We start from the raw sequence: 25000 nt of genomic DNA on the forward strand, positions 1-25000 counted from the left end.
TGAGTGAGGTCCCAAGGGTAGGACGCGGAGAATGGAATGTAAGGCGGGCAAGGCATCCCGCCACATTGCTCGGCCACCCATCTAGGTATGCCTTCATACCTACAAAATATATTGGATGATGCAAGCACATTGAAGCAATAATTCACACATTAAAGACGCGCTTATCTGTGTAAGAGACATGATGTGTGCACTATAGCCAATCGCAAATCTCACAACAAAAGACGTCATTAAAGTGAATATGCGCTGTCGAATCACAACTTTCACTTAGCAAAGACGTCTAAAAAAGAGAACACAGTGGCCAAACACCAAACTCACACTAGCTGTGACGTCAGCACAGCGAATCACAGGCCACATCCCCCACCAAAAAAAAAAAAAAAAAAAAAAATCTAGAACACTAGAGGCCATAGAATAAAAGAACAAGGTGTTTCTATGCCAATAAATTGCAAAATACAAATGCACCTTAAAAATCATAACACTGCACTGATAAAACACATGATGGCGATAAAATCTTCAAGCGTGGTGGATTAGTGGCAGATTATGTACTGGAAAGCCACGAGCAGGAAAGACCACACGGACAGGAAACACCAAAACTTGCAGATGCGAAGACTGACAGCATGAGATCCAAAGTCTTAGAATGACGGAATCAGCAGCAAAGCAGTTAAGTTGCGTCAGTGACGGCTTAAAAAAAAGTTTATACTTGAAACAGGGACGGTGTTGGTGACGGCTTGAAGTCGTATGGGTACAGGCTGGCGGGGCAGGCTCAGTATAAAAGCTTGAAAAAACGCCCTAAAAGCAGCTTGAACGACGCTCCGAATAGTAGCGTAGCAGTTTGCGTCGGTGACGGGTTGGCAGAAATACGTCAGTGACGCCTTGGCAGAAATGCATCGGTGACGGCTTAGCAGGTTACCTGAAGGCGATGAAGGTAGCTGGAGTAACTGGCGACAAGCAAGCAGGGCAAGTGGGCCCGGAGGACTTGTAGCGTCGCCTCATTCACCGCGGTCACCATTTTTATACATAGTTAAATCTGGTTCTTTTCCAGTGAGTATAGATGATCAAGGAAAATACGGTGGTGATACTGTAGGGTTATATTAATCAAATAAACTATACAAAAGTAAATAATGTGAGCTGCCCGCGTGTTGCATGTCCGCCAGCGAGGCCTGGTGGGCACGGACACAGATGTCCGCCAGCATGGCTGGGCGGACACTGACTGGTGATGCTGGGGTGGTTGATGGGCCCGCCGGCTTAGGTCAGGCTGGGACACATGAGGTGAAGGGAGGTCATTTGGCCAGATAGGTAAAGAGCTCATGAGATCCTGGGAGCCCACCTGGCTGAGGCACAGCTGCTAAGGAGTGAGGCTTGACCTCACTCGAGCCCACATGGTTGGCAGGTGCAGCTAAAGGCTGGGTCAGGTCCCAAGGGAAGGGCGTGGAGAATGGAATGTGAGGCGGACAAGGCATTCAGCCACAATATTATTATTATCGTTTTTTTTTTTTTTTCATTATAATAGGGAATCTTGATCATGATGATGCCACTGATAGTAATAATAGTACTGATTATTGTTTCAATTATTATAATTATTTTTTTAGTTACTATGATTGTTATTATTATTATGGTTGTTGTTGTTGTTGGTGTTGTTGTTGTTGTTGATTTTATAATTATTGTTGTTGCTTGCATCTATTTATTTTTTTTATCTTGCTTCTGTTGTTGTTTTTATAATAATGATAATAATAATAATAGTAATAATAATAATAATAATAATAATAATAATAACAACAGTAATTATTATTATTATTATTATTATTATTATTATCATTATTATTATCTTTATTATTATTATTGTATTATTATTATTATTTCTATTATTATCACTATTATTTTATTATTATTATTATTATTATTATTATTATTATTATTATTATTATTATTATTATTATTATTATTATTATTATTATTATTATTGTTATTATTATTATCACAATAATAATAATTATTTTTATTAGCCCTATCATTATTTACATTAACAATAATATCATTACTGATATTAACTAACTACTACTACTACTACTACTACTACCACTAATGCTTCTACTGCTACTACTACTACTAGAAGTAGTAGTAGTAGTAGTAATAGTAGTGCTACTACTACTAGAAGTAGTAGTAGTAATAGTAGTAGCACTACTAGTAGTAGTAATAATAGTAGGAACAACAGTGCACTGCTAGTAGTAATAGCAGTAGTAACAGTAGTGCCATTGTCAAGATAATGAATATGACGAAAAGAAGCATGCATTCATCATATATATATTTGTTTTTATTATTATGCTTTAAATAAAAGAAAATATATATTTTCCTTAACACACACACGCATACTCACACACACACAGAAACTGGCCACTGCTGTGGAGAAAGGAGATGAGGCAGGAGTGAGGTCGGCCCTCTCCATGGGAGCCCGCCTTGATATCACCGTCCCCACTACTCTAGGGGCATTTTGGAGTCTGGTGAGTTCAGCTGCCAGCAAAGGCCACGACCACCTATTGCCTCACTTACTGCAGTCGGGACTAAGCATTGAAGGTCGAGGCACCACTGACAGGACACCGCTGATGGTAGCTGCCGTGCATGGCCACACCCAAACGGTTAAGACGCTGTTAGCCCACGGCGCGAATCCTCTGGCAACGGATGGTAAAGGTGAGGCTGTGCTGGCGGTGATGGCGGTAGTAATTGTAGCCATGATTTTTTTTTTCCACTAATAGTACCACAACTACTACTGCTACTACTACTACTCCAACTACTACTTTTACTGCTGCTGCTACTCGTACTACTACTACTACTACTACTACTACTATTACTAATACTTCTACAACTACTACTTCTGCTACTACTACTTCTACTACTACTACTACTACTACTACTACTACTACTACTACTACTACTACTACTACTACTACTACTGCTGCTGCTGCTGCTACTACAGCTCTTACTACTACTTCAGCTTTTACTACTACTACTACTACTACTACTACTACTACTACTGCTGCTGCTGCTGCTACTACTACTACTACTGCTACTACTACAACTATTACTACTTATAGCACTGCTACTGCTACTACCTTTTCTTTTTTTTTATGTAGGGGGGACACCGGCCAATAGCAAAAACAAAAAATTACATTAAGAAAATAAAGCCCACTAAGATGCCGGTCCTTGAACAGGGTCCGAAGCTGTAGTCAAAAATTGAAGGATAAGTGTCTTGAAACCTCCCTCTTCAAGGATTTCAAGTCATAGGAAGGTGGAAATACAGAAGCAGGCAGGGAGTTCTAGAGTTTAGCAGAGAAAGAGATGAATGATTGAAAATACGGGTTAACTCTTGCTTTAGAGAGGTGGACAGAATAGGGGTGAGAGAAAGAAGCCACGGGAGGAGGATAGGCATGCAGTTAATAATATAAAAAAAAAAGCAGTTAGCATGAAAATAGCAGTAGAAGATAGCTAGATATGCAACATTGGGGCGATGAGAGAGAGGCTGAAGACAATCAGTTAGAGGAGAGGAGTTCATGAGACGAAAAGATTTTGAATCTATCCTGTCTAGAAGAGCGGTATGACGGAAACCACTCCCCCCGACATGTGAAATATACTCCATACATGGACGGATAAAGCCCTTGTAGAGAGTTAGCAACAAGGAAGGTGAAAAAAACTGCCGGAGACGTCTCAGAACCCCCAACTTCATAGAAGCTATGTTAGCTAGAGATAAGATGTGAAGTTTCCAGTTCAATTTATATGTGAAGGACAGACCGAGGATGTTCAGTGTAGAAGACGGGGACAGTTGAATGTCACTGAAGAAGAAGGGATAGTTGTCTGGAAGGTTGTCGAGTTGATATATGGAGGAATTGATTTTTTGAGGCATTGACCCAATACCAAGTTTCCTCTGTCCCAATCAGAAATTTTAAAAAGATCAGAAGTCAGGCGTTCTGTGGCTTCCATGAGTGAAATATTTACTTCCTGAAGTGTTGGACGTCTACCAAAAGACGTGGAAAAGTGCAGGGTGGTATTATTAGGGTAGGAGTGGATAGAACAAGAAGTTTGGTTTAGAAGGTCATTGATGAATAATAAGAAGAGAGTGGGTGACAGGACATAACCATGAGGAACACCACTGTTAATAGATTTAGGAGAAGAACAGTGACCATCTACCACAGCAGCAATAGAAAGGTCAGAAAAAAAAAATTGAGATGATGTTGCAGAGAGAAGGATAGAACATGTAGGAGGGTAGTTTGGAAATCAAATTTATGCCAGATTCTATCAAAAGGTTTTGATGTATCAAAGGCAAATGTTTCACCAAAATCTCTAAAAGAGGATGACCAAAACTCAGTAAGGAAAGCCAGAAGATCACCAGTAGAGCAGCCTTGATGGAACCCATACTGGTGACCAGATAGAAGGTTGTGAATTGATAGATGTTTAACAATCTTCCTATTGAGGATAGATTAAAAAACTTCAAATAGGCAGGAAACTAAAGCAGTAGGACGGTAGTTTGAAGAATTAGAATGGTCATCCTTTTTAGGAAGAGGCTCAATATTGGTAAGAAAACTCCGAAGCTGGTGTACGAGTCGCTATGATAATTTTTATTTTTTTGAGTGAAGGGTGTGTGTTATCAGGTGCTTGTAGTTTTGTGTGGAGGAAGAGAGTTGTCTTTAGAGGGCAGGCTGTGACTGCCCCCTTGTGTTGTGAGACAAATGGAAACATTCAGTGAGGTCACAGCTGGGTTTAACGATAAGTTTATAGCACCCCCTGATCCAGTGCTTTAGACTCATTGTGAGTAATTATCGTTTCGCCTACTGCCTCCTCCACTACTACTATTACTACTATTACTACTACTGCTACTACTACTACTACCACTACTACTACTACTACTACTACTACTACTACTACTACTACTACTACTACTACTACTACTACTACTACTATAATAATAATAATAATAAGAAGAAGAAGAAGAAGAAGAAGAAGAAGAAGAAGAAGAAGAAGATGAAGAAGAAGAAGAAGAAGAAGAATTAAGAGGAGGAAAAGAAGAACAAGAACAAGAACAAGAACAAGAACAAGAAGAGAAGAAAAGAAAAAAAGAAGAGGAAGAAAAACTATTACTACTATTTCTACTACTATTACTACTACTACTACTACTACTACTACTACTACTACTACTACTACAAGTACTAGTACTACTACTACTACTACTACTACTACTACTACTGCTACTACTACTACTACTACTACTACTACTACTACTACTGCTACTACTACTACTATAATAATAATAATAATAATAATAATAATAATAAGAAGAAGAAGAAGAAGAAGAAGAAGAAGAAGAAGAAGAAGAAGAAAAGAAAAAGAAGAGGAAGAAGAAGAAGAAGAAGAAAGAAGAAAAAAGAAGAGGAAGAAAAAAAAGAAGAGGGAAAAGATTTTGTTAGTACTTCATCTCCTGCTCTTTTTCTTGCTTTTCCTCCTTCTTTACCCCATCCTCATCTTCTTCCTACTCCAGCTTCTCTTTACCATAATCCTCCTCCTCCTCCTCCTCGTCCTCCTCCTCCTCTTCCTCCTCCTCCTTTTCTTCCTCCTCCTCATCCTCCTTCTCATTCTCCTCCTCCTCTCCTCCTCCTCTTTGGTTGTCTGTAATTTACATGTTGTTTTGTTTAATCGTGTGAGCTCTAATTTATATCTGTGTGACTCTATATGTACTAGGTTATTTTCTTGATACAACAAGACATACAGCTTGAATCCGCCAGAGGATTAAATAGTAGTCATAGGTGACCTGTTTTTTTTTTTTATTTAAATATTTGTTTTGTTCCTTTGTCTTCATTTGTTCATATGTGTAACATAATGTATTAAGTTATCTTCTCTGATACAGTAGGCACATACAGCATACAGTTAAATTTCTTGGGTAACTGAGTTTTGACTGTAGGTTTCCTTTTTGACCTGACACTACCTCACCCATCTGTCGCTGAGTTGTTTTTAAATTCCACTGAAGCCTGTAAATGATCTTTTGACCTGACGCGATCGCATCTGCCTGCCGTTAAGCGGTTTTAATCCCCTCTGGAATTCGACAAGCTTGTGTAATTACTTTTAGTTGCCTTTGGAATTCATTAAGCCTGCAGTTACTTCTATCTGCCTCACCAGTCATTGGTTCTACTGCACAAAGTGTAATCCCATTAAGAATCCATAATGCCACCTGCACTTAGAGCTTATAATTCGTGTCAGGGGAGATTCGTTAAACAGTAAAATGACATCGGAAAAGGTACCTGTAGGTTATACATAATGAAGGGTAATATAAAGAAACTCGAAAACACCGTTCAGGCCCTTCAAGGTTTTATTTCAGAGGATATTGTCGCCACTCCTTCGTCCGCCTACCCCTTTCTGGTCTCCTTTCCCTCCTCTTCCTCCCCTTCCCACCCCACTTCTCTTTCTGCTTCCACTTCCCCCTCCACCTTCTTCTGCTCCTCCTCCTCAACTCCCTCCTCCTCCTCCTCCTTCCCACCCTCCTCGACCTCCTCCTACTCCTCTTTTACCTCCACCTCCATCTTCGCCTCCTCTTCCTCCTACTTTACCTCCACCTCCATCCACTCCTCCTCTTCCTCCTCCTCCTCTCCCTCTTCCTCCTCCACCTCTCCCTCCTCCTACCTCTCCTTCCCTTCGCTTTCCTCCTCCTCCTCTTCCCCATACTCCTCCTCCTCCTCCTCCTCTTCCTCCTCCTCCTCCTCCTCCTCCTCCTCCCCCCGCCTTTTTCCTCCTCAACCTCCTCCTCCTCCTCCTCTTCCTCCTCCTCTTCCCCCTCCTCCTCCTCCTATCGTCACAAACGATCATCGTCGTCGTCTTCTATCTCTTCTTCCTCTTCCTCCTTCTCTTCATCCCTGTCAAGAATGGTGCTAGACATTCGATGAAAAAAAAAAAAAACGTTAATTGTCTTTTACTTACAACCGATTTGAGATCCTTGACAATATAACAATAAAAAATGAAGACACCAAGCTGATCGGTGACCCAGTGATCCGTGAACAGCTTGTTGAATTTTGTGCTTGTTCCCCAAATCATCGTAAAAGACATTGTATTCCAGGAAAAAACTTTGATTACGCTACAGAGGTGTGTGACATCACACAAAACGCAAAAAACGATACGCTTTTCCTCATGCATGTAGGAAGTAACGACATACAGACAACACGATTAGAGGCTTTTCTAGATAAATACTGCGTCTTGGTAAAGAAATATAAAACGAAATAAAACATCATCATTGCATACATGCTCCCGAGAATAAATGCAACCAGCTCATTTTATGACAATGCCTTCAGCATAAACCGTTGCCTCGCCACCCTCTGCAGAGGAGAAAAGAGTAGACTACATAAATCTATGGAACCAGTTCTACAACCAGAGGATCTTGTACCGAAATGACGGTCTTCACCTAAATTCAGTAGGTTCTGCGAGGCTCGGGCGTCTCCTTCATGAGACAGTGTTCACCCACTATTAAAAGAAAAAAAAAAAAACGCGAGTCGAGGGAGAGTGCCAGGGACAACTTAAAACGCAGTACTAAGTCCGCCCACCCGTCCGCGAGGCTATTAAATTTTATTATGTGAATGCCCATAGTATAAGGAACAAATTACAAGAACCAGAGGAAACTGCTTATCTGGAGTATTACGATCTCATTGGCGTAATAGAGCCGTGGATCAGCACGTTAAACAGAGACTTCTTAGCAGAATTTTTCATCACCAGGTTATAACTTATTCAGATGTAAAAGGCATAACAGAGAGGGAGGTGGAGTACTTTTATACGTTAAATCTCATCTTCACCCTATTGTAAAATCCACCGAAAAAAAATGATATTATTAATGCCTTCTATATTCAGTTTAACTATATTTAGCGTAAATGTAATATTGCCTTCCTTTATCAACCTCCTGGTCAGTCACAGGCAACAAACAATAAACTCTACGATCAGATAGCACAAATTTGCTGTCAGAACGAGATCAGTGATTTAAACCTACTTGTACAGGTGGGGTGATCCTCTAAACTCACACTTAAGACACGACATGTATGCTAAAATGAGGGGAAGCAGACTCCACCAACTCGTAGAACAGCCAAAGAGAGAAGACAATATTTTGGACCACGTGTTAACTACGAAGGAAAACATCGTCACAAACGTGGAAGTCGGTCCAGAATTCAGTAACAGTGACTACCGTGCTATTACATTCACTATTGAAATTGATAAATTTTCAGTATAAGACAGCAAGAAGAGAGTGCCTGATTATTCGGGGACAGATTTCAGTAAACTAAAAAGCATTTTAGCCATCTTTGACTGGAATGCAATCTTAGAAAGTATTAATATTAACGAAGCTTGGAAGACATTCTGTTTTTTTAAACTTAACAAAACTCTTGGAGAATCTGTTCAACTGAGAAATAAACGATCATTCGTTAACAATAAACCGAAATGGTGAAACAGTCATCAAAAATAGTCTCTTACCCATAAGGTGCGCTTATCACATATTAAAGCAGACCAAAAGTAACGAGAACAAATCTGAACATGATATATAGCGGCATCACTGTAAAAAAAAAAATTAAAGATTAATATGAAAAAAAAAAAAAAAACATGGAGCTTCACATTGCAAATTCATGCAAATCAAATCCCTAATTATTTATTTATTCAGCTATATCAGAAAGAAAAAAATATTACCATCTATAATTGGCTCTTTTATCTTGAAAAATGGCAAACATACTGATGACGATATCTCGGCCGGAACAGGAAGCTGATATATCACGAGCCTGCGGGGAAGACAAGCCAACGGACACCGCCTTCACGCTAAAAGAACTACAAAGCACACTATGACCCAAACCTGACACTGCCGCCAGAGCGAATAGAATCTCCTACTCCATGATACGAGAAGCTGGACCTGCCGCACACGAGGAGATTCTGCGAATCATAAACGACTCCTATACTGCAAGGCGACTCCCATCGGCATGGAAAGTGGCTACGATCCAGCCCATCCCAAAGCCGAAAGAGCCGGTAAATACAAGGCCGATTCCTCTTCTCAGCTGTCTCGGGAAAACGGCCGAAAGGATGGTCCTGAATAGGTTGCAGTGGTTTACCGGCCTACTGCATGATAACATCTATGCCTACACACGAGGTCTTGGCACAAGGGACTGCCTACTTGACATGCTCACTACCATAACCGGAAAGAGAGCGGTAGTCATCTTCCTGAACATGGAGAAGGCTTTTGAGCTGGCAAACCGAGGGGCCATCCTCACAGCGCTGATACACAAGGGAGTCGGAGGCAAATTGCTGAAGTGGACGCGGGACTTCTTCACTGGAAGAAAGGCGAGGGTACGCTTTCAGGGCCACCTATCGGAATACGTAACCTTCGAGAACGTCACGCCGCAAGGAGGCATCTTGAGCCCATATCTTTTTAACCTACTCATGGAAGAATTGGCTTCTCTACCACTGGCAGGAAACACCAAAGTTTTCTGCTATGCCGATGACATAGCTATTCTCTCAACCGGCTCACACCACTTCAAGAGGGCCCAAGAAGCCATAACAGCAGTCACATCTAGATGCCAATCACTAGGCTTAAAAGTAAACTTCGCAAAAACGAAGGCAACTTCAACGGCAACAGACCACAGCTACCACTCAGAGCACATCAAACCAACATTGAATGGTCTCCATGCCACCAATACCTCGGCATTTGGATGGATGGGAAACTGCACCTTCACCAACACGTCTCCGAAACCAGAAACAGAATCCGCGCTCGGCTAAAGGTCATGAGGTTCATCACTGCGACAGAGAGCGGTGCAGATCTCAGAGTCCTGAAGACCTACCTCCAGGCAATAAGGACTATCATTGACTACGCAACCCCCTTACTTGCAACCATCCACCCCGCTCAGATTGAGCACCTTGAAAAACTACAAAACGAGGCGCTGCGGATAATGTTGGGAGCGCCACGTTGGACAAAGGTGTGTAACATGAGAGTAGAGGCCAAGATCCCACGAGTAAAATACCGAATCCACGCCATGAACCCATTCCTTCTTGGGAAAAAAGCTGCACATCCACGGTACTCCAATATTATCCGGAACGTCCGCCAGAGCCTCGCCCACAACGAGGAGCTTTTTAGGAAAGAGACGTGGGCCAGCAAAACAGCTCAGGGCATCAAATCCATCCAGTCCGAGGGTTCCTTTCTAGCTAGAACCCCGGATGTCCCGCATCCCACCTACACACATGCACCTCCATGTGCCAAGTCCAGCCTCCACTTTTTCATCACGCCCCTGACGGACAAGAAAGATAACCTCGCCACCACAGATCTCTCCCGTCAAGCTCAAAGGGCACTTGCTGCTAGTAACACAGATGGAGCTGACGTATACTTCACGGACGGGTCAGTAGACGATAAACAGGGCAGCGGCAGCGTTCGTGCACGAGGAGGAGATAGGACACTACCGTCTCCCTGATCACTCCTTAACACTACAGACTAAACTAGTCGCAATCAGAGAAACACTGGAACACGCCAAAACACGACAGAAACACGTCACCATACACACAGACTCCCTGGGTGCCATCCAATGCCTGCAACAAGACAACATAACAGACAATAAAAACCTAATCACCTCCATTCATGCCAGCGCCCAAGATATATAGAATCAAGGCAGAAGAACATCAACTGGATCCCCAGCCACACCAACATAGCAGGAAATGACCAGGCAGACCAAATTGCACGGAATGCTTTACGCCTCTCAACAGTAACTGTGCATGTAGCCCCATCCAGAGCTCAGTTCACCAGTGCGGTCCGACGCCTCGCGGCTGAGGGCTCCCCAAGCCCCACCTGGTACTGTGCCGCCACCAACGATGCCAAGGACACGCTCATGACCACCCCAAGACTAGTTATGACACGGCTACATAGGCTCCGGCTAGGATATCACTGCCTGGCGGAGCTAAACGACACACTGCCCATTACTTGTACACATTGCAACACACCCACACACACACCACTCATTCATTATCTGGAAGACTGCGCAGCCACTGCACGCTTCCTATTAAGGGATGCAGCAGCTCCACATATCGTCCAGCACACCGACATCGAGCAACTTATTATGCTCGTGAAAGAATATCCGCCCCCACGGTAAAAGAAGACACCTACCAACAGCTCAACAACCGCACATACACCACCTCCGGGCCATTCTTAAGAACATAAGAAATAAGGGAAGCTGCAAGAAGCGACCAGGCTTACACGTGGCAGTCCCTGTATGAAACACACCTACCTATTTCCATCTGCTATCCCCATCCATAAACTTGTCTAAACTTCTCTTAAAGCTCTCTAGTGTCCTAGCACTAACTACATGATTACTGAGTCCGTTCCACTCGTCTACCACTCTATTTGAGAACCAATTTTTTTCCTATCTCCTTCCTAAACCTAAATTTTTCAAGCTTGAACCCGTTATTTCTTGTTCTACCCTGGTTGCTGATCCTAAGAATTTTGCTTACATCTCCCTTGTTATAACCCTTATACCACTTAAAGACTTCTATCAGGTCCCCTCTTAACCTACGTCTCTGTAAAGAATGTAAATTCAACAGCTTCAACCTCGCCTCGTAAGGAATACTCCTCATCCCCTGCATCCTTTTAGTCATTCTCCTCTGTACTGATTCTAATAGACCTATAACCTATAACCTACGAGTATAACCAGAACTGCACCGCGTAGTCTAGATGAGGTCTGACCAGCGACAAGTATAACTTTAATATTACTCCCGGCCTTCTACTTTTAACACTCCTAAAAATGAATCCTAGTACCCTATTTGCCTTGTTTCTGGCTTCTATGCATTGCTTCCCTAGACGGAGTTCAGAGCTAACTATAACTCCTAAATCTTTCTCGTACCCTGTACCTACCAGAGTTTGGTTGTCTAATGTGTACCTATTGTGTGGGTTTCCTCTACCTACGCTAAGCACTTTGCATTTATTGATATTAAATTGCATTCGCCATCTATCCGTCCATTCATTCATTCTATCTAAGTCTGCCTGCAAGGCGATGGCATCCGATTCTGACCTAATTAATCTACCTATCTTTGTGTCATCCGCAAATTTACTAACATCACTACTAATTCCACTATCCAAGTCATTGATATACATTAGAAATAACAATGGCCCTAATACTGATCCCTGTGGCACCCCACTAATTACATGACCCCACTCGGATTTCAAGCCGTTTATTACCACTCTCTGTCGCCTGTCACTAAGCCATGACCCCATCCAGCCTAACACCTTCTCATCTATCCCGTGTGCCCTAACCTTTCTCAGGAGCCTTTGATGGGGTACCTTGTCAAATGCTTTACTAAAGTCCAGATATAAGATATCATAACTATCACCATTATCTACTGCCTCGTACACCCTACTGTAAAAAGTTAACAAGTTTCTCAGGCAAGACCTCCCCTTCGTGAAGCCATGCTGTGACTGATTTATCAAGTTATGTTTGTCTAAATGTTCCCTAATGTTCCTCGCTATTATTGACTCTAACATTTTACCTACAACTGAAGTTAAGCTGCCAGGTCTATAATTAGACGCTAAAGTTTTATCTCCTTTCTTAAAGATGGGTACTACATTAGCCTGCCTCCACATTACTGGTACCTCACCGACTCCAGTGATTTCCTAAAGACAGAAACTAACGGCTCACTAATAATCTCTTTACATTCCTTAAGTACTCTGGGATATATTTCATCAGGTCCTGGTGACTTGAACTTTTTTAGCCTATCTATCTCCTGTTCCACTATCTCCCTAGTTATGGAAATATCTGTCAGCTTCTCATTCTCATCTCCTCTAAACACCTGTTCACTATCTGGCATATCCTGCATGTTTTCCTGGGTGAAGACAGTTAAAAAATAATAATTCAGAAGTTTACTAATCTCCTCCCCAGAACTAACCAGCTCCTCATCTGCTGCCTTTAATGGACCTACAGTATCCTTATTCTTCGTCCTGTATACCTGATAAAATCCCTTGGGGTCCGTGTTCGCCTGGCTTGCTACCTTTAATTCATAATTGTCCTTAGCTTTCCTCGTTAACTTCCTGACTGTTCTAACTAATTCATTATATTGTGTCCTTAAAACTTCTTCACCTGCCCTTAATCTCCTATATATACTTCTCTTACGCCCTATATAATGCTTTAATCTAGCAGTCATCCATTTAGGGTCATTTTTTTGTGATCTTATTGTTCTATACGGGATATATGCTAACTGACCTGTATGAACTTTATCTACGAAATATTTATACAATTTATCTACATTTACTTCACCTAGTCCCCTCATCTCATCCCCTACCATCCTCTCCACTCCCTCATCTACTCGCCTCGACCTCACCTCCCTCATTTCAGCATGACCTGACATTCCAACATACTCACACCTAGCTCCCCCCTTCCTCTTTCCTCCTCCCTTCCGGACACATCTCCCCTCCTCTTGTCCTACACCCTCACGCCTCACCTCACCTCTCTCATCCTGCCTTATCTCTCTGAACTCCGCCCCTGACCTGACCTCACCCTGCATCCTTTGCCAGTCCACTCCTTGGAGGTACCTTTTTAATTCTTCAAAATCTGCTCTCCTAAAGTCAGGTATTTTACTAGTGTTTTTGTTTCTAACTGTTTCTTCCCATTCTAAATTGTACCTAATTTCCTTATGGTCACTGTTACCTAGCTGTCCTCCAACCTCTACCTGCGTGATTGCTTCCTCCCTGCTAGTAAGAATTAAATCTAGAATATTATTCCCCCTTGTTGGTTCTACGACTACCTGTTTTAAAAAAATTATCCTGAAATACCTTCAGAAATTCCTCTGCTTCCTTGTTACCCACCATCAGACTCCAGTCGATATTCCTAAAATTAAAATCTCCTACCACACATACCTGACTGTACCTGTCTGCTCTATTTAATTCCTGCCACAGTGAGGTGTTAATTTCCTCTGTACTGGTCGGTGGTCTGTAAACTACCCCTAGTACTACTGACTGCGATCCTTCCTTAATATCTACCCATATCGACTCTGCTTTGTTATCTGTTTTAATTCTACTGTTGATACAACACTGTAATGTGTCCCTAACGTATAACGCGACGCCTCCTCCTCTCCTGTTTTCCCTATCTTTATAGAACATTGTATACACATCTATCTTAACCTCTGGATTAAATACTTTTCCTGACATATCTAACCAAGTTTCAGTTAAAGCAATGATATCAAATTTCTCAACGCTCGCTATTCCTCTAAGCAAGTCTATTTTATTCAGAATACTTCTACAGTTTGTGTAGTATACACTTAAGCTATTTCTCACCATCCCTGAGCTAGCTACCTTTCTAGATTTAACTATTTTGCCCCTCGCCTTCTCACTACCCCTTCTTCCCTCCCGACTAACGAAAAAAGTGCTGGAGTGCAGTAACCTCCCGCTCGAGTGTTTCGGCCAAAACACGAACACCCTGGCGTGACAAATGCACTCCATCCCTGGCGTACAAGGTGTCCCTGCCATAGAAAAGGTCCCAGTTGTCGATGAACGTCCATCCATTACTCCTACAATGATTCGCGAGCCTGCGATTCACTGTAATAGCCCTGGACAGCCACTCAGCACCAACTCCCCTCCTCGGCAAGACACCACATACCACGGGGATCCCTCCCTTGTCCCTAATCCTGTCCAAAGCCTGTCGAAACCTCCTGATAAGCTCCTCACTCTTGACCTTACCAAGGTCATTCCCTCCCGCACTGAGAAAAACAATGGGCTTGGTCCCATCTTTTTCCAAGCACGTGTCTAGCCTATCAGCTACCTTCCCTATCCCGGCCCCCGGTAAACACACCCTCGACCTACGCTTCCTATCCCTAGCACAGAACGCACTATCTAAGTGCCTAACCTGACTATCACCAAACACAAGCACTCTACATTGGGGCAGGGTAACTGCATCTGCCCCCTCCTTCTTGCCTCCTCCCGCCATGTCCACCCCCTTCTCCTTCCCTTCCTCCAGCACATTGAAGGGATTCTTCGTCTCCACGCAAGGTGCCCTGAGGACCTTCACCCTCTTGGCTCCCCTGCACACAACCGACCACTGCTCCTCCGTCGCCTTACTAGGTAAGGAGACGGTGGGGCACGACCCTCCCACAGGTGCTGAGATCCTCTCATAGAACTCAGCCTGCACCTCCGAGATCCTTCGATGGAACTCAGCCTCCACCTCTGAGACCTTCGCAACGAAGGCCTCGAGAACAGGAGAACTAACACAACCAGACGACTCAGCAACACAAGGCGCATGTCTACACTAGCCAGCTATATTAGCGTCAGGTCACTGCTCACTAAACACGTCCGCTCACTAGGAACCCTGACCTGAGACCTGAGACCTGAGATTCTTGAAACAGTAAAGGCCCGGGCCACTCCATGGAGTGGTAAATCTAAACAAACAGCAAACAAGCAAACTGGCCTGTCATTCTCTACACAACCTCCGAGGACACAACAACCTCCTCTGCCACTGAAGAAGGGTTAAGGCCCCGAATTCGCGATCTGGCGAAGATGATATCCTACGGGAAAATCATCAATATTCTTACCAAAGAGAATAAGACACTCCTTCGAGAAAAAGAAAACATCATGAAAATCATAAACGCTGAACTCACTGTCACTTTCAACGAAATATGTACAAGAGAAAACCTCCTGCCCATTTATATATGTATATATATATATATATATATATATATATATATATATATATATATATATATATATATATATATATATATATATATATATATATATATATATATATATATATATATATATATATATATATATATATATATATATATATATATATATATATATATATATATATATATATATATATATATATATATATATATATATATATATATATATATATATATATACATAGAAGATGATATCCTACGGGAAAATCATCAGTATTCTTACAAAAGAGAATAAGATACTCCTTTTAGAAAAAAGAAAACATCATGAAGAAAATCATAAACGCTGAACTGAGTATCACTTTCAACGAAATATATATATATATATATATATATATATATATATATATATATATATATATATATATATATATATATATATATATATATATATATATATATATATATATATATATATATATATATATATATATATATATATATATATATATATATATATATATATATATATATATATATATATATATATATATATGACACTGACGGAGGGATCATAAGTAAATTGTCAAAATTCGCAGATGATACCAATGTTGCTTACTAGGGTGATTCACGAACCCAACGTCAAATTTTGCAAAATGGCATAGACACTCTCATTAAATGGTCTGAAAAATGGCTTATGAACTTTAGCTTTGATAAATGCCACATATTACACAACATAAATAGTAACTCGCGAGGAAATTATAGAATGGATAATATCCCTATCAAAAGTGTTGATGCCGGAAAAGACCAGGGAGCTTTATTGTTAACAGATGTTAAATCAAGCAAACATTGTAACAAAGTTATTAAAATAAAAATAAGAATAAATAAATAAATAAATAAAAATCTGAGAAAACAATCCTGACCTTGTAAAACTCACTTGTACATCCTCATCTTAGATATAATGTACAATTTTAGTCACGTTACTACAAAAAAGATATAATGAAAATTATAAATCAGAAAAAAAAACACAACGCAGAGTAACAAAAATGATCCCAAGGCTTCACAATAAACCCTACGAGGAACTTCTTAAAGAACAAAATCTATTCTACTTACAAAAATGCAGATTAAGAGGGACTTGATTTTGGTTTATAAGACTATTAAGGATTTCACAAATATGAGACCCTGAACTCAAGGAAACAAATATTATAAGAAACAATGGCTTCAAATTAAAAGGTAAGTGATTTCAATCAAACGAAGCCAAGCACTCTTTTTTTAGTCGTGTAATAAGTATATATAAATATATAAATATATATAACTGTTTTCCATCATGCGTCGTTAACTCAAATACTGTGGATTCATTTAAAACCCGTCTTGACAAGTATCTAGAAACTAATCCTCGGTTGCCATCGTTCATGTGTGAATAACGAACACGTTCACTCTATACTATCTATCATCTGATGGGAGTATAATTCATTAAAGAAGAAAAGTAATTACTTTACAACAAAGGAAAGTAATCGTATTAAAGAGATATTAGTGATGGCTAGGTTCCTCCGTTACTTACTGCTGGTCCCGTCACAGTAATAATAAAAGGAATCGAGTCCTTGCAGGACAACTAATCCATCACTATAGTCATCTAGTAAAAATTTATCCCATTTAATCAAATTTAAGGTAAAGGAATCGCCTCATCAGATGGCATAGATATTATGATTTTATGTAGATTATTTGTACTAGAAGTAGACATCATTCCTTTCTTATTTTCCTTTCAAATTCAATTTTTTTCTTTCTCTCTCTCCCTATACATCATGGTACCAGTTCCTATTATTAGCCAGCTTCGGTTGGAGGGATTGTAGCGAAGGTGAGGTGCTACATGGCCGCCCGGAAATTGCTCAAGCGAAAATTGTAGGCTCCCAACTATGACTCTTGGTCATAGCAGTGTTAGTCCTTGCAAGGTAACAATTTCCAATGTCATAACAATATAGCTCTGGCAAAGGAAACTTAGCCTGGGTATTCTCTGTCTATTCAGCAAAGACATGAACAATATATACAAAAATTACTTAACATAAAATAAATGATATATACAAAATTATGGAAAAAGAGAGTGTATGTGTGTGTGTATGTCTGTGTGAAGAAAGGAGTAATATGATGTGTTGAGAGAATGTGTAACACATGTGTCAAAGAGCGCGCACAGAATGTGTAAGGTAAGAGATATGTATAAAGTGAGGAAGAAGAGATGAAAGATAAAAGTCTGTGCAGTAGAGAGAGTGAAAACGGAAGGGTGATAAAATAACAGAAAACGGAGTGCTAGGAGCGGTGACTTGTGTCCCGCTACAGGATGAGTGGTGAGAAGGAGCCTTCTCTTGTGCTCTCCTGTCTCTCTCACTAAGAATTAGAGTAGAACAGTTACCCAAACAGCCTAATGAGTATCTATTGTTCTGTTACTGTTTGATCTTCCTTAGAATTTCATTGTATTCCTCCTGTTCCTTCTCCTCCTCTTCCTCTTTCTCCACCTCCTCCTCCTCCTCCTCCTCCTCCTCCAAGACAAAACAAGCTGGAGAGAGTCCAAAGAAGAGTTACCAAGTTGATCCCACGACTGCGGAACAAGCCTTGTAAGGAGAGCTTGGGGGAACTCAACTTGTTCAGTTTAGAGAAACGGCGAATGCGAGGAGACTTAATTGAGCTTGTTACTTCAGTGCCCGTAGTTTACGAAATAAATTAAATGAGCTGCAAACTCTTATTTATCTTGAAAACTACGACATCATAGGCGTCACGGAAACGTGGGTAAATTCATCAAGCAGAGATTACTTAGCTGAGTGAGTACTCACTCCCTGGCTACACCATTTTTATCTGCGAGAGAACTCACCGTGCGGGAGGCGGTGTTATGTTTTACGAAAAAAGTAATCTTCATCCTCGTCTACTCCCAACCCCAACCATTGGTAATATAGACGTCACTTTCATCCAGTTAGAAAATAAATCTCGTAAAATAACATTAGGTCTCATCTATAGTCCTCCATCCGAGTCACCCGCTACAAACGAAAAACTTTATGACCTTCTCGCGGACATTTGCTGCGTTAATAATTATATAACTATGGGGGACTTTAATCTTCCAGTAACGAGGTGGGGTGAACCACTGATGGCTCGCGCAGGCCAGCATCTCTACGGATGTATCCTTGAAAGCTCCCTCCACCAGCACGTCATGCATCCGACGAGAGGTAACAATATCCTAGATATTGTTTTAACAACTAAAGACTCAGTAAAAGACGTAAAAATTGGAACAGAACTGAGTTCTAGCGATCATCGTAGCTTACTTTTCACCGTAAATTTTGACAAAGCTAAAGTAAGCGAAAGTAAAGAAAAAGTGCCAGACTATTGGCGTGCTAACTTTGAAAGACTTCGCATGCAGCTTGCATCCATAGACTGGAATGAACTGCTGGGAACATCAGGCATTAACAAAGCATGGGAAGTGTTTGCTAAAAAAATTAAATGAAACTGTGATTTTGTGTGTGCCGCAACGAAACAGACAGAAGGTAAAAAACACCAAACGGAAATGGTGGAATAATGAAATCAGATGCTGCCTTCTGGCTAAAAGAAATGCGTACCACAAATACATACTAACACAAAATAATAATGATAAACTAGAGCACGATAGATTGCGTAGAAAAACTAAAAAGCTGATCAAATGCAGCAAAAAATCTGTTGAAGCTCAGATCGCGAACTCATGTAAAACGAACCCAAAAGAATCTTACAGCTATGTAAAAACAAAAAGGGTTTTAACATCAACGATCCACTAATAACAGAAAATGACAAGAAAAAAAAAAAAAAAGCGAAACAGATATGGCGAACACCCTGAACGAGTACTTTTCAACAGTCTTCACGACTGAGGATGTTCAGGGCAGTCTGCCGACCCCCACACCTCAGTCACGAGGCACCACGCTGCCGGACTTCACCATCACAGAAAGTGAAATCCTCTCAGTCACGAAGAGCTTGAACGTAAACAAAACACCCGGGCCAGACAAGATATCACCCAGGCTTCTTACAGAAGCAAAAAATGAGCTCGTGAAACCGCTTACAATTTTATTCAATAAAACTTTACTAGCGGATAAAGTTCCCCACGAATGGAAACTAGCAAATGTCACGCCAATCTTTAAAAAAGAAAATAAATGTCTCTCAACCAATTACAGACCGATCAGTCTCATTTCAGTAGTGTGCAAGCTGATGGAAACAATAATCAGAGATAAAATTGTTAAAATTTAGAAGAAAATAAAATCATAAAGGATTCGCAACACGGTTTTAGAACCAAGTGTTCCTGCTTAACGAACTTACTAGACTCCTTTTTATGAAGTATTTAACTCGTATGACGAGACAAAAGCTGTTGATATTACCTACCTTGATTTCCAGAAAGCTTTCGACACTGTTCCTCATAAAAGACTCATCAGTAAAGTAAAAGCTCATAGCATTGCCGGAAATGGCTGAGAGACTGGCTCTTTGACAGAAAACAGCGTGTTGTGATGAATGAAAAAAGAGTCAGAGTAGCAAAAGGTAAACATCGGCGTTCCTCAAGGCTCTGTATTAGGACCAGTACTCTTTATAATGTGCATTAATTATATTGATGAAGGGATAAATTGGAAAATCTGTAAATTTGCAGACGACACCAAAATAACCAGTAGAGTAACGTCTGTGTCATAATGGCAGGAACTGCATTGTGACCTTAATAAAATGGTAGATGAGATTCAATATAGAAAAAGTATAAAATTCTACATATCGGAAGCAACAATATTCAGGCGAGATATGTAATGAATAACATGCCACTGTCAAGCACCGATAAAGAAAAAGATCTTGGTGTCGTTGTGTCAAACGACCTAAAGCCGAGTCAACACTGCACAGAAACAGTAAAGATGGCAAATAAATTAGTAGGGTTCATTGGAAGAACCTTTGAATTTACGAGTAAATCAGAAAAGGTTATACAGCGCAGAGTCACAAAGATTATTCCAAGATTGCGCAATAAGCCGTATGAGGAACGACTGGAAGAAGTAAACCTATTCAGTTTAACAAAGCGCAGGATAAGAGGAGACCTAATTGAAGTGTTCAAAATTTTCAAAGGATATAGTAACATTGATGCACATAAATATTTTACCATTGATCATTCTAACCTAACAAGAAATAATGGATTGAAGATTATACCCAAATGTTTTAAATCCCACGAGGACAAACATTTTTTTCTTTAATCGTATAGTAAATATATAGAATAAACTTCCTGCAGAAATTGTGCACAGCAATACTATTGAATCATAAAAAAAAAAATAATAATAATAAAATAGACAAATATTTAAAAACAAATCTCCCACAAGCTCTCTTCTTGTCCGAATAATTACTAAATTCACTAATAAACTCTTATTTTACAGACACCAGCTTTATTATAAATTGCATCAACTTTCAGATAGGCGTATAGAGTTTACCGTAGGGTGAATAGAAGAACTTCCTTTCATCCTTTCCTATGAAAATTCTATGTCAGTTTTTCCATACTGCATGGTACTTTTCCCAACTATTTCCATGCCAGCGCAAGCTGGAGGGAGTGGTGGGGAGGAGCCTTCTGCCATGCTGTGCTGTCTCTCTTCCCTGTAGCTAGTTAGAAGTAGTTACCAAACAGCCTTACAAGGACCAAAAGGTCTGTTGCTGTTTGGCTTTCTTTTGTATTCCTTTGTATAACTGTTTAGAATGTGTTGGGGCTTTGATAACGTAAATGGAAACGACTATGTCATCATTGACAGTTCCAACACCGCAAGAAATAATGTTTACAAGATTATAGGTAAGCGTTTCTGATCAGATGAGGCTAAGCATTATTTCTTCAATAGAATTGTAAATGTCTGGAACTCTCTCCCAGCACATATTGTCCAATAGAAACTTTTAAACAAAGGTTGGGCAATCTCCTCGCATCAATCCCTCATATAACGTACTTTGCGCCTACATAAAATCCATATTTTTTTTTTAAATTACTGTTTTAAATAGTATTATTTCTCTTTCATCCTTTTCTATCACATCTTAGCCTTTCCTTCTCCCTATGCTCTTGTTTTCCTTCCTTGAACCCTAGTGTCCTCCAGCCTGTAACTCTTAGAATCTGTAGTGGTAGTGGTAAAATAGGCACACAAACAGCCTCTTTAGGCCCAGTAGGGCTGTTGCTGTCTGTTCTTTCCTTTGTATTCCTCCTCTCATTCGTTTGCTGTCTCTTGTGGTGACCACACGTACCAGGCCCGTCCTCGCCACTCGTTGACCTGAGCTGACTTTGGCAATGGCAAAGTGTTGCATTTAATTTCTGCTGGTATTTTTCCATTTTTTTTTTTTTTTTTATACTTACATTCACTGTTTAAATATTTGTCATCCTATATAACACACAACCTTTTCACACAAACATCAGTATATATTTATATACTGTATATATCTTTTCATTTGTGTCCTACTGACCTCGATCAGCTAGTACATTTCCACTTATTACTTGTATAAAGGCCTAAAACAGAGCGCTCCCAGCCGTTAATCCCCCCAGGGAGTAAAACTGACCAGAAACGACCCCTTCTTAATTGCCATACCTGATACACCTGCGAGGCGAGCTTTTGCCGTCCTCAATACCTTAATTACAGTATTTTGATAATTCCGACGTCGCCATGCCTTCCAATATCCGATCTTGTGAATCTTGCCATGTACTTTTTGCAAAGGACTATTTTAACGTCGGTAAAGACATCTCTCGGATGTTTACGATGAAAGCAAATATCAATAAAATTCAGAACACTGTTCATAACAGATAATGTACCCCTCAGTGACCTGCCATCCACGCCTTCCTGCCCGCTCTTCGCCTCTCCTGCCTCGTCTTCATCTTCCTCCTCTCCCCCCATCCTCCTCTTTCTCTGCGTCTTCTCTCTCCACTTTCGCTTCTTCCTCCTCCAGCTCCTCCCATTCCCCCTCTTCCTTCTTGACACCCTCCTCCTCCTCCTCCTCCTCCTCCTGCTCCTCCTCTTCTTTATCTTCTCCCTCATCCTCCTCCTCTTCCTCCTGTACACTTGTCAGGAATGAGGGAAGGATGTCGATACAGAAAAAAAAAAAAAACCGGACACCCGTGGCCACGTGAAACAGATTCTTGATTCTCGACGAATTTACAAGTGGTAACACAGAAGTACAATTGATAGGAGACTCAGTAATACACGATCAAAAGGAAGAATTTTGTAGCCGTGACCTGCATCAGAAGACAAGCCGCTGCTTTCCAGGAACGAGACGATGACATAAGTGCGTTCGAGGAAATAACAAGGGAGACAAATGAAGAAACACTCTATTTATCATTCATACAGGAACTAATAATGTAAAACACACAAAATCAGAGGATCTCCTTGCCAAATACCACAATATATATATATATATATATATATATATATATATATATATATATATATATATATATATATATATATATATATATATATATATATATATATATATATATATATATATATATATAAAAGTCTCCAAACATCATCATATCAGGCATTCTCCCTAGAATCAACGCAACTAACTCATTTTACAGCCCTGCCTTCAGCTCAAATAACCGTCGCGCAAGTGTGTGTAAGGAAGACGTAGATTTCTATGGTACCACTTTTACAATAAATCCGTACTTTTCCACAATGATGATCTCCATCTAAAACCAACTGGCTCAGCTCATCTCGGACGTCTGCTTCACGATGTGGATGCTCTCCATAAGTAAAATAACGTCAGTCAGGAAGCTACACCACCAACAAAGTAATCACCCGTCGTTGTCACAGTGCCCCAATCGTTAGAAATACCATCAAAAAGTTAAAACTGGCCTTGTTTATTGACCACTAGTGCAACCAAGTGAAATCACGATAAATTGTACGATGAAACTGTTGAAATAAGTTCTCTAAATGAATGCGTAATATTCGGTGACTTAAATATCCCATTATCGATTTAGGGCGCCAGTCTGACAGCACATTCGGGACGTAACCTTTATGCAAATCTCTTGGAAAGTACTTTGTACCAACACGTGGAGCAACCAACGAGAGGTGAAAACATAATGGATCTGATCTTCACCACAGACGAAAGCCTCTTTGGGATATATTCATAACTAAATTAAATGCAGCCATCAGATCCTCTGTGCAAATGCGTAACAGACGCTGCTTTGAAAGAGAAAAAAACAAAATGATGGATCCGTGAAATGAAAGGCAGTCTGGAAATAAAGAAACGCGCTTATAAAAAAAAAATACGAACTAGGAAGACAAACTCGAACACGACAAAATTAGACGCAATACGAAAAAAAAAAAAAAAAAAAAAGCAGAAAGCAGAGCAAAATGGATCACGAAATTCGGATTGCTAATTTAAGTAAAACAAATCCAAAAGAATTTTACAGCTATGTTAATAAGAATAAAGTATTAACTTCAATTTGGCCACTAATTATAGAAAATAGTGAACACACATAAGATGACATCAACATGGTCAATATTCTAAATAAATTCTTTCCATCAGTTTTCACATATGAAAATACAAAATTAGTCAACCCCATCCCAACAGCTCAGAACAAAGGTTCCTTTTTATTAGCTCAGTAACTTTTCAGGAAAACGATATCTTGCTGGCGATAAATAACGTCAACATCAATAAAAGTCCCTGCCCTCACAAAATTCCACCACGTATAATTAATGAAACAAAACGTGAAGTAATAAAGCCACTTTTCATCTTATTTAAGAAATCACTGCATACCGGAGTAGTACCGTCGGGATGGGAGTTAGCAACTGTTACACCGATATTTAAAAAGGGAAACATGTCGTACCTCGGATATTGGCCTATCAGCTTAACGTCGTTTATCGGAAAATTAATAGAATCTCTCATAACAGACAAAATTGTTACTTTCTTAGAAAAAATATAAATAAATAAACAAATAAATAAATAAATAAGTAAATAAATAAATAAATAAATATATATATATATATATATATATATATATATATATATATATATATATATATATATATATATATATATATATATATATATATATATATATATATATATATATATATATATATATATATATATATATATATATATATATATATATATATATATATATATATATATATATATATATATATATATATATATATATAAGACACTAACGAAAGAACTACTTAGCCACTACAATAATATCAGATTTTGCTGATGATACAAAAATAGCAAGTGCAGCTTCCTCATCATCCCGGTGCCAACATATTCAAAGCGACTTAAATAAGCTATTTAAATGGTCTGAAACGTGGCAAATGAATTTTAACCTGGACAGATGTTACATATTACATACTGAAAATAACAATCCTCA

At 39.8% G+C, this 25000-nt stretch overlaps 1 protein-coding gene across 3 annotated transcripts in view; it reads left to right on the forward strand.

Moving 5' to 3' along the window:
• Nucleotides 1-25000, forward strand: part of LOC135096938 (ankyrin-2-like) — a 134552-nt gene that overhangs the window by 49162 nt on the left and 60390 nt on the right. For all 3 annotated transcript variants that reach the window (XM_063998711.1, XM_063998709.1, XM_063998710.1), the window contains one exon: nucleotides 2382-2682. In XM_063998711.1, the coding sequence (XP_063854781.1) occupies nucleotides 2439-2682 (244 nt within the window). In that variant the 5' untranslated portion in view covers nucleotides 2382-2438. The remainder of the gene's footprint in view (nucleotides 1-2381; nucleotides 2683-25000) is intronic.

Source organism: Scylla paramamosain, unplaced genomic scaffold (genome assembly GCF_035594125.1).
Source record: "Scylla paramamosain isolate STU-SP2022 unplaced genomic scaffold, ASM3559412v1 Contig9, whole genome shotgun sequence".
Lineage (NCBI taxonomy): Eukaryota > Metazoa > Arthropoda > Malacostraca > Decapoda > Portunidae > Scylla > Scylla paramamosain.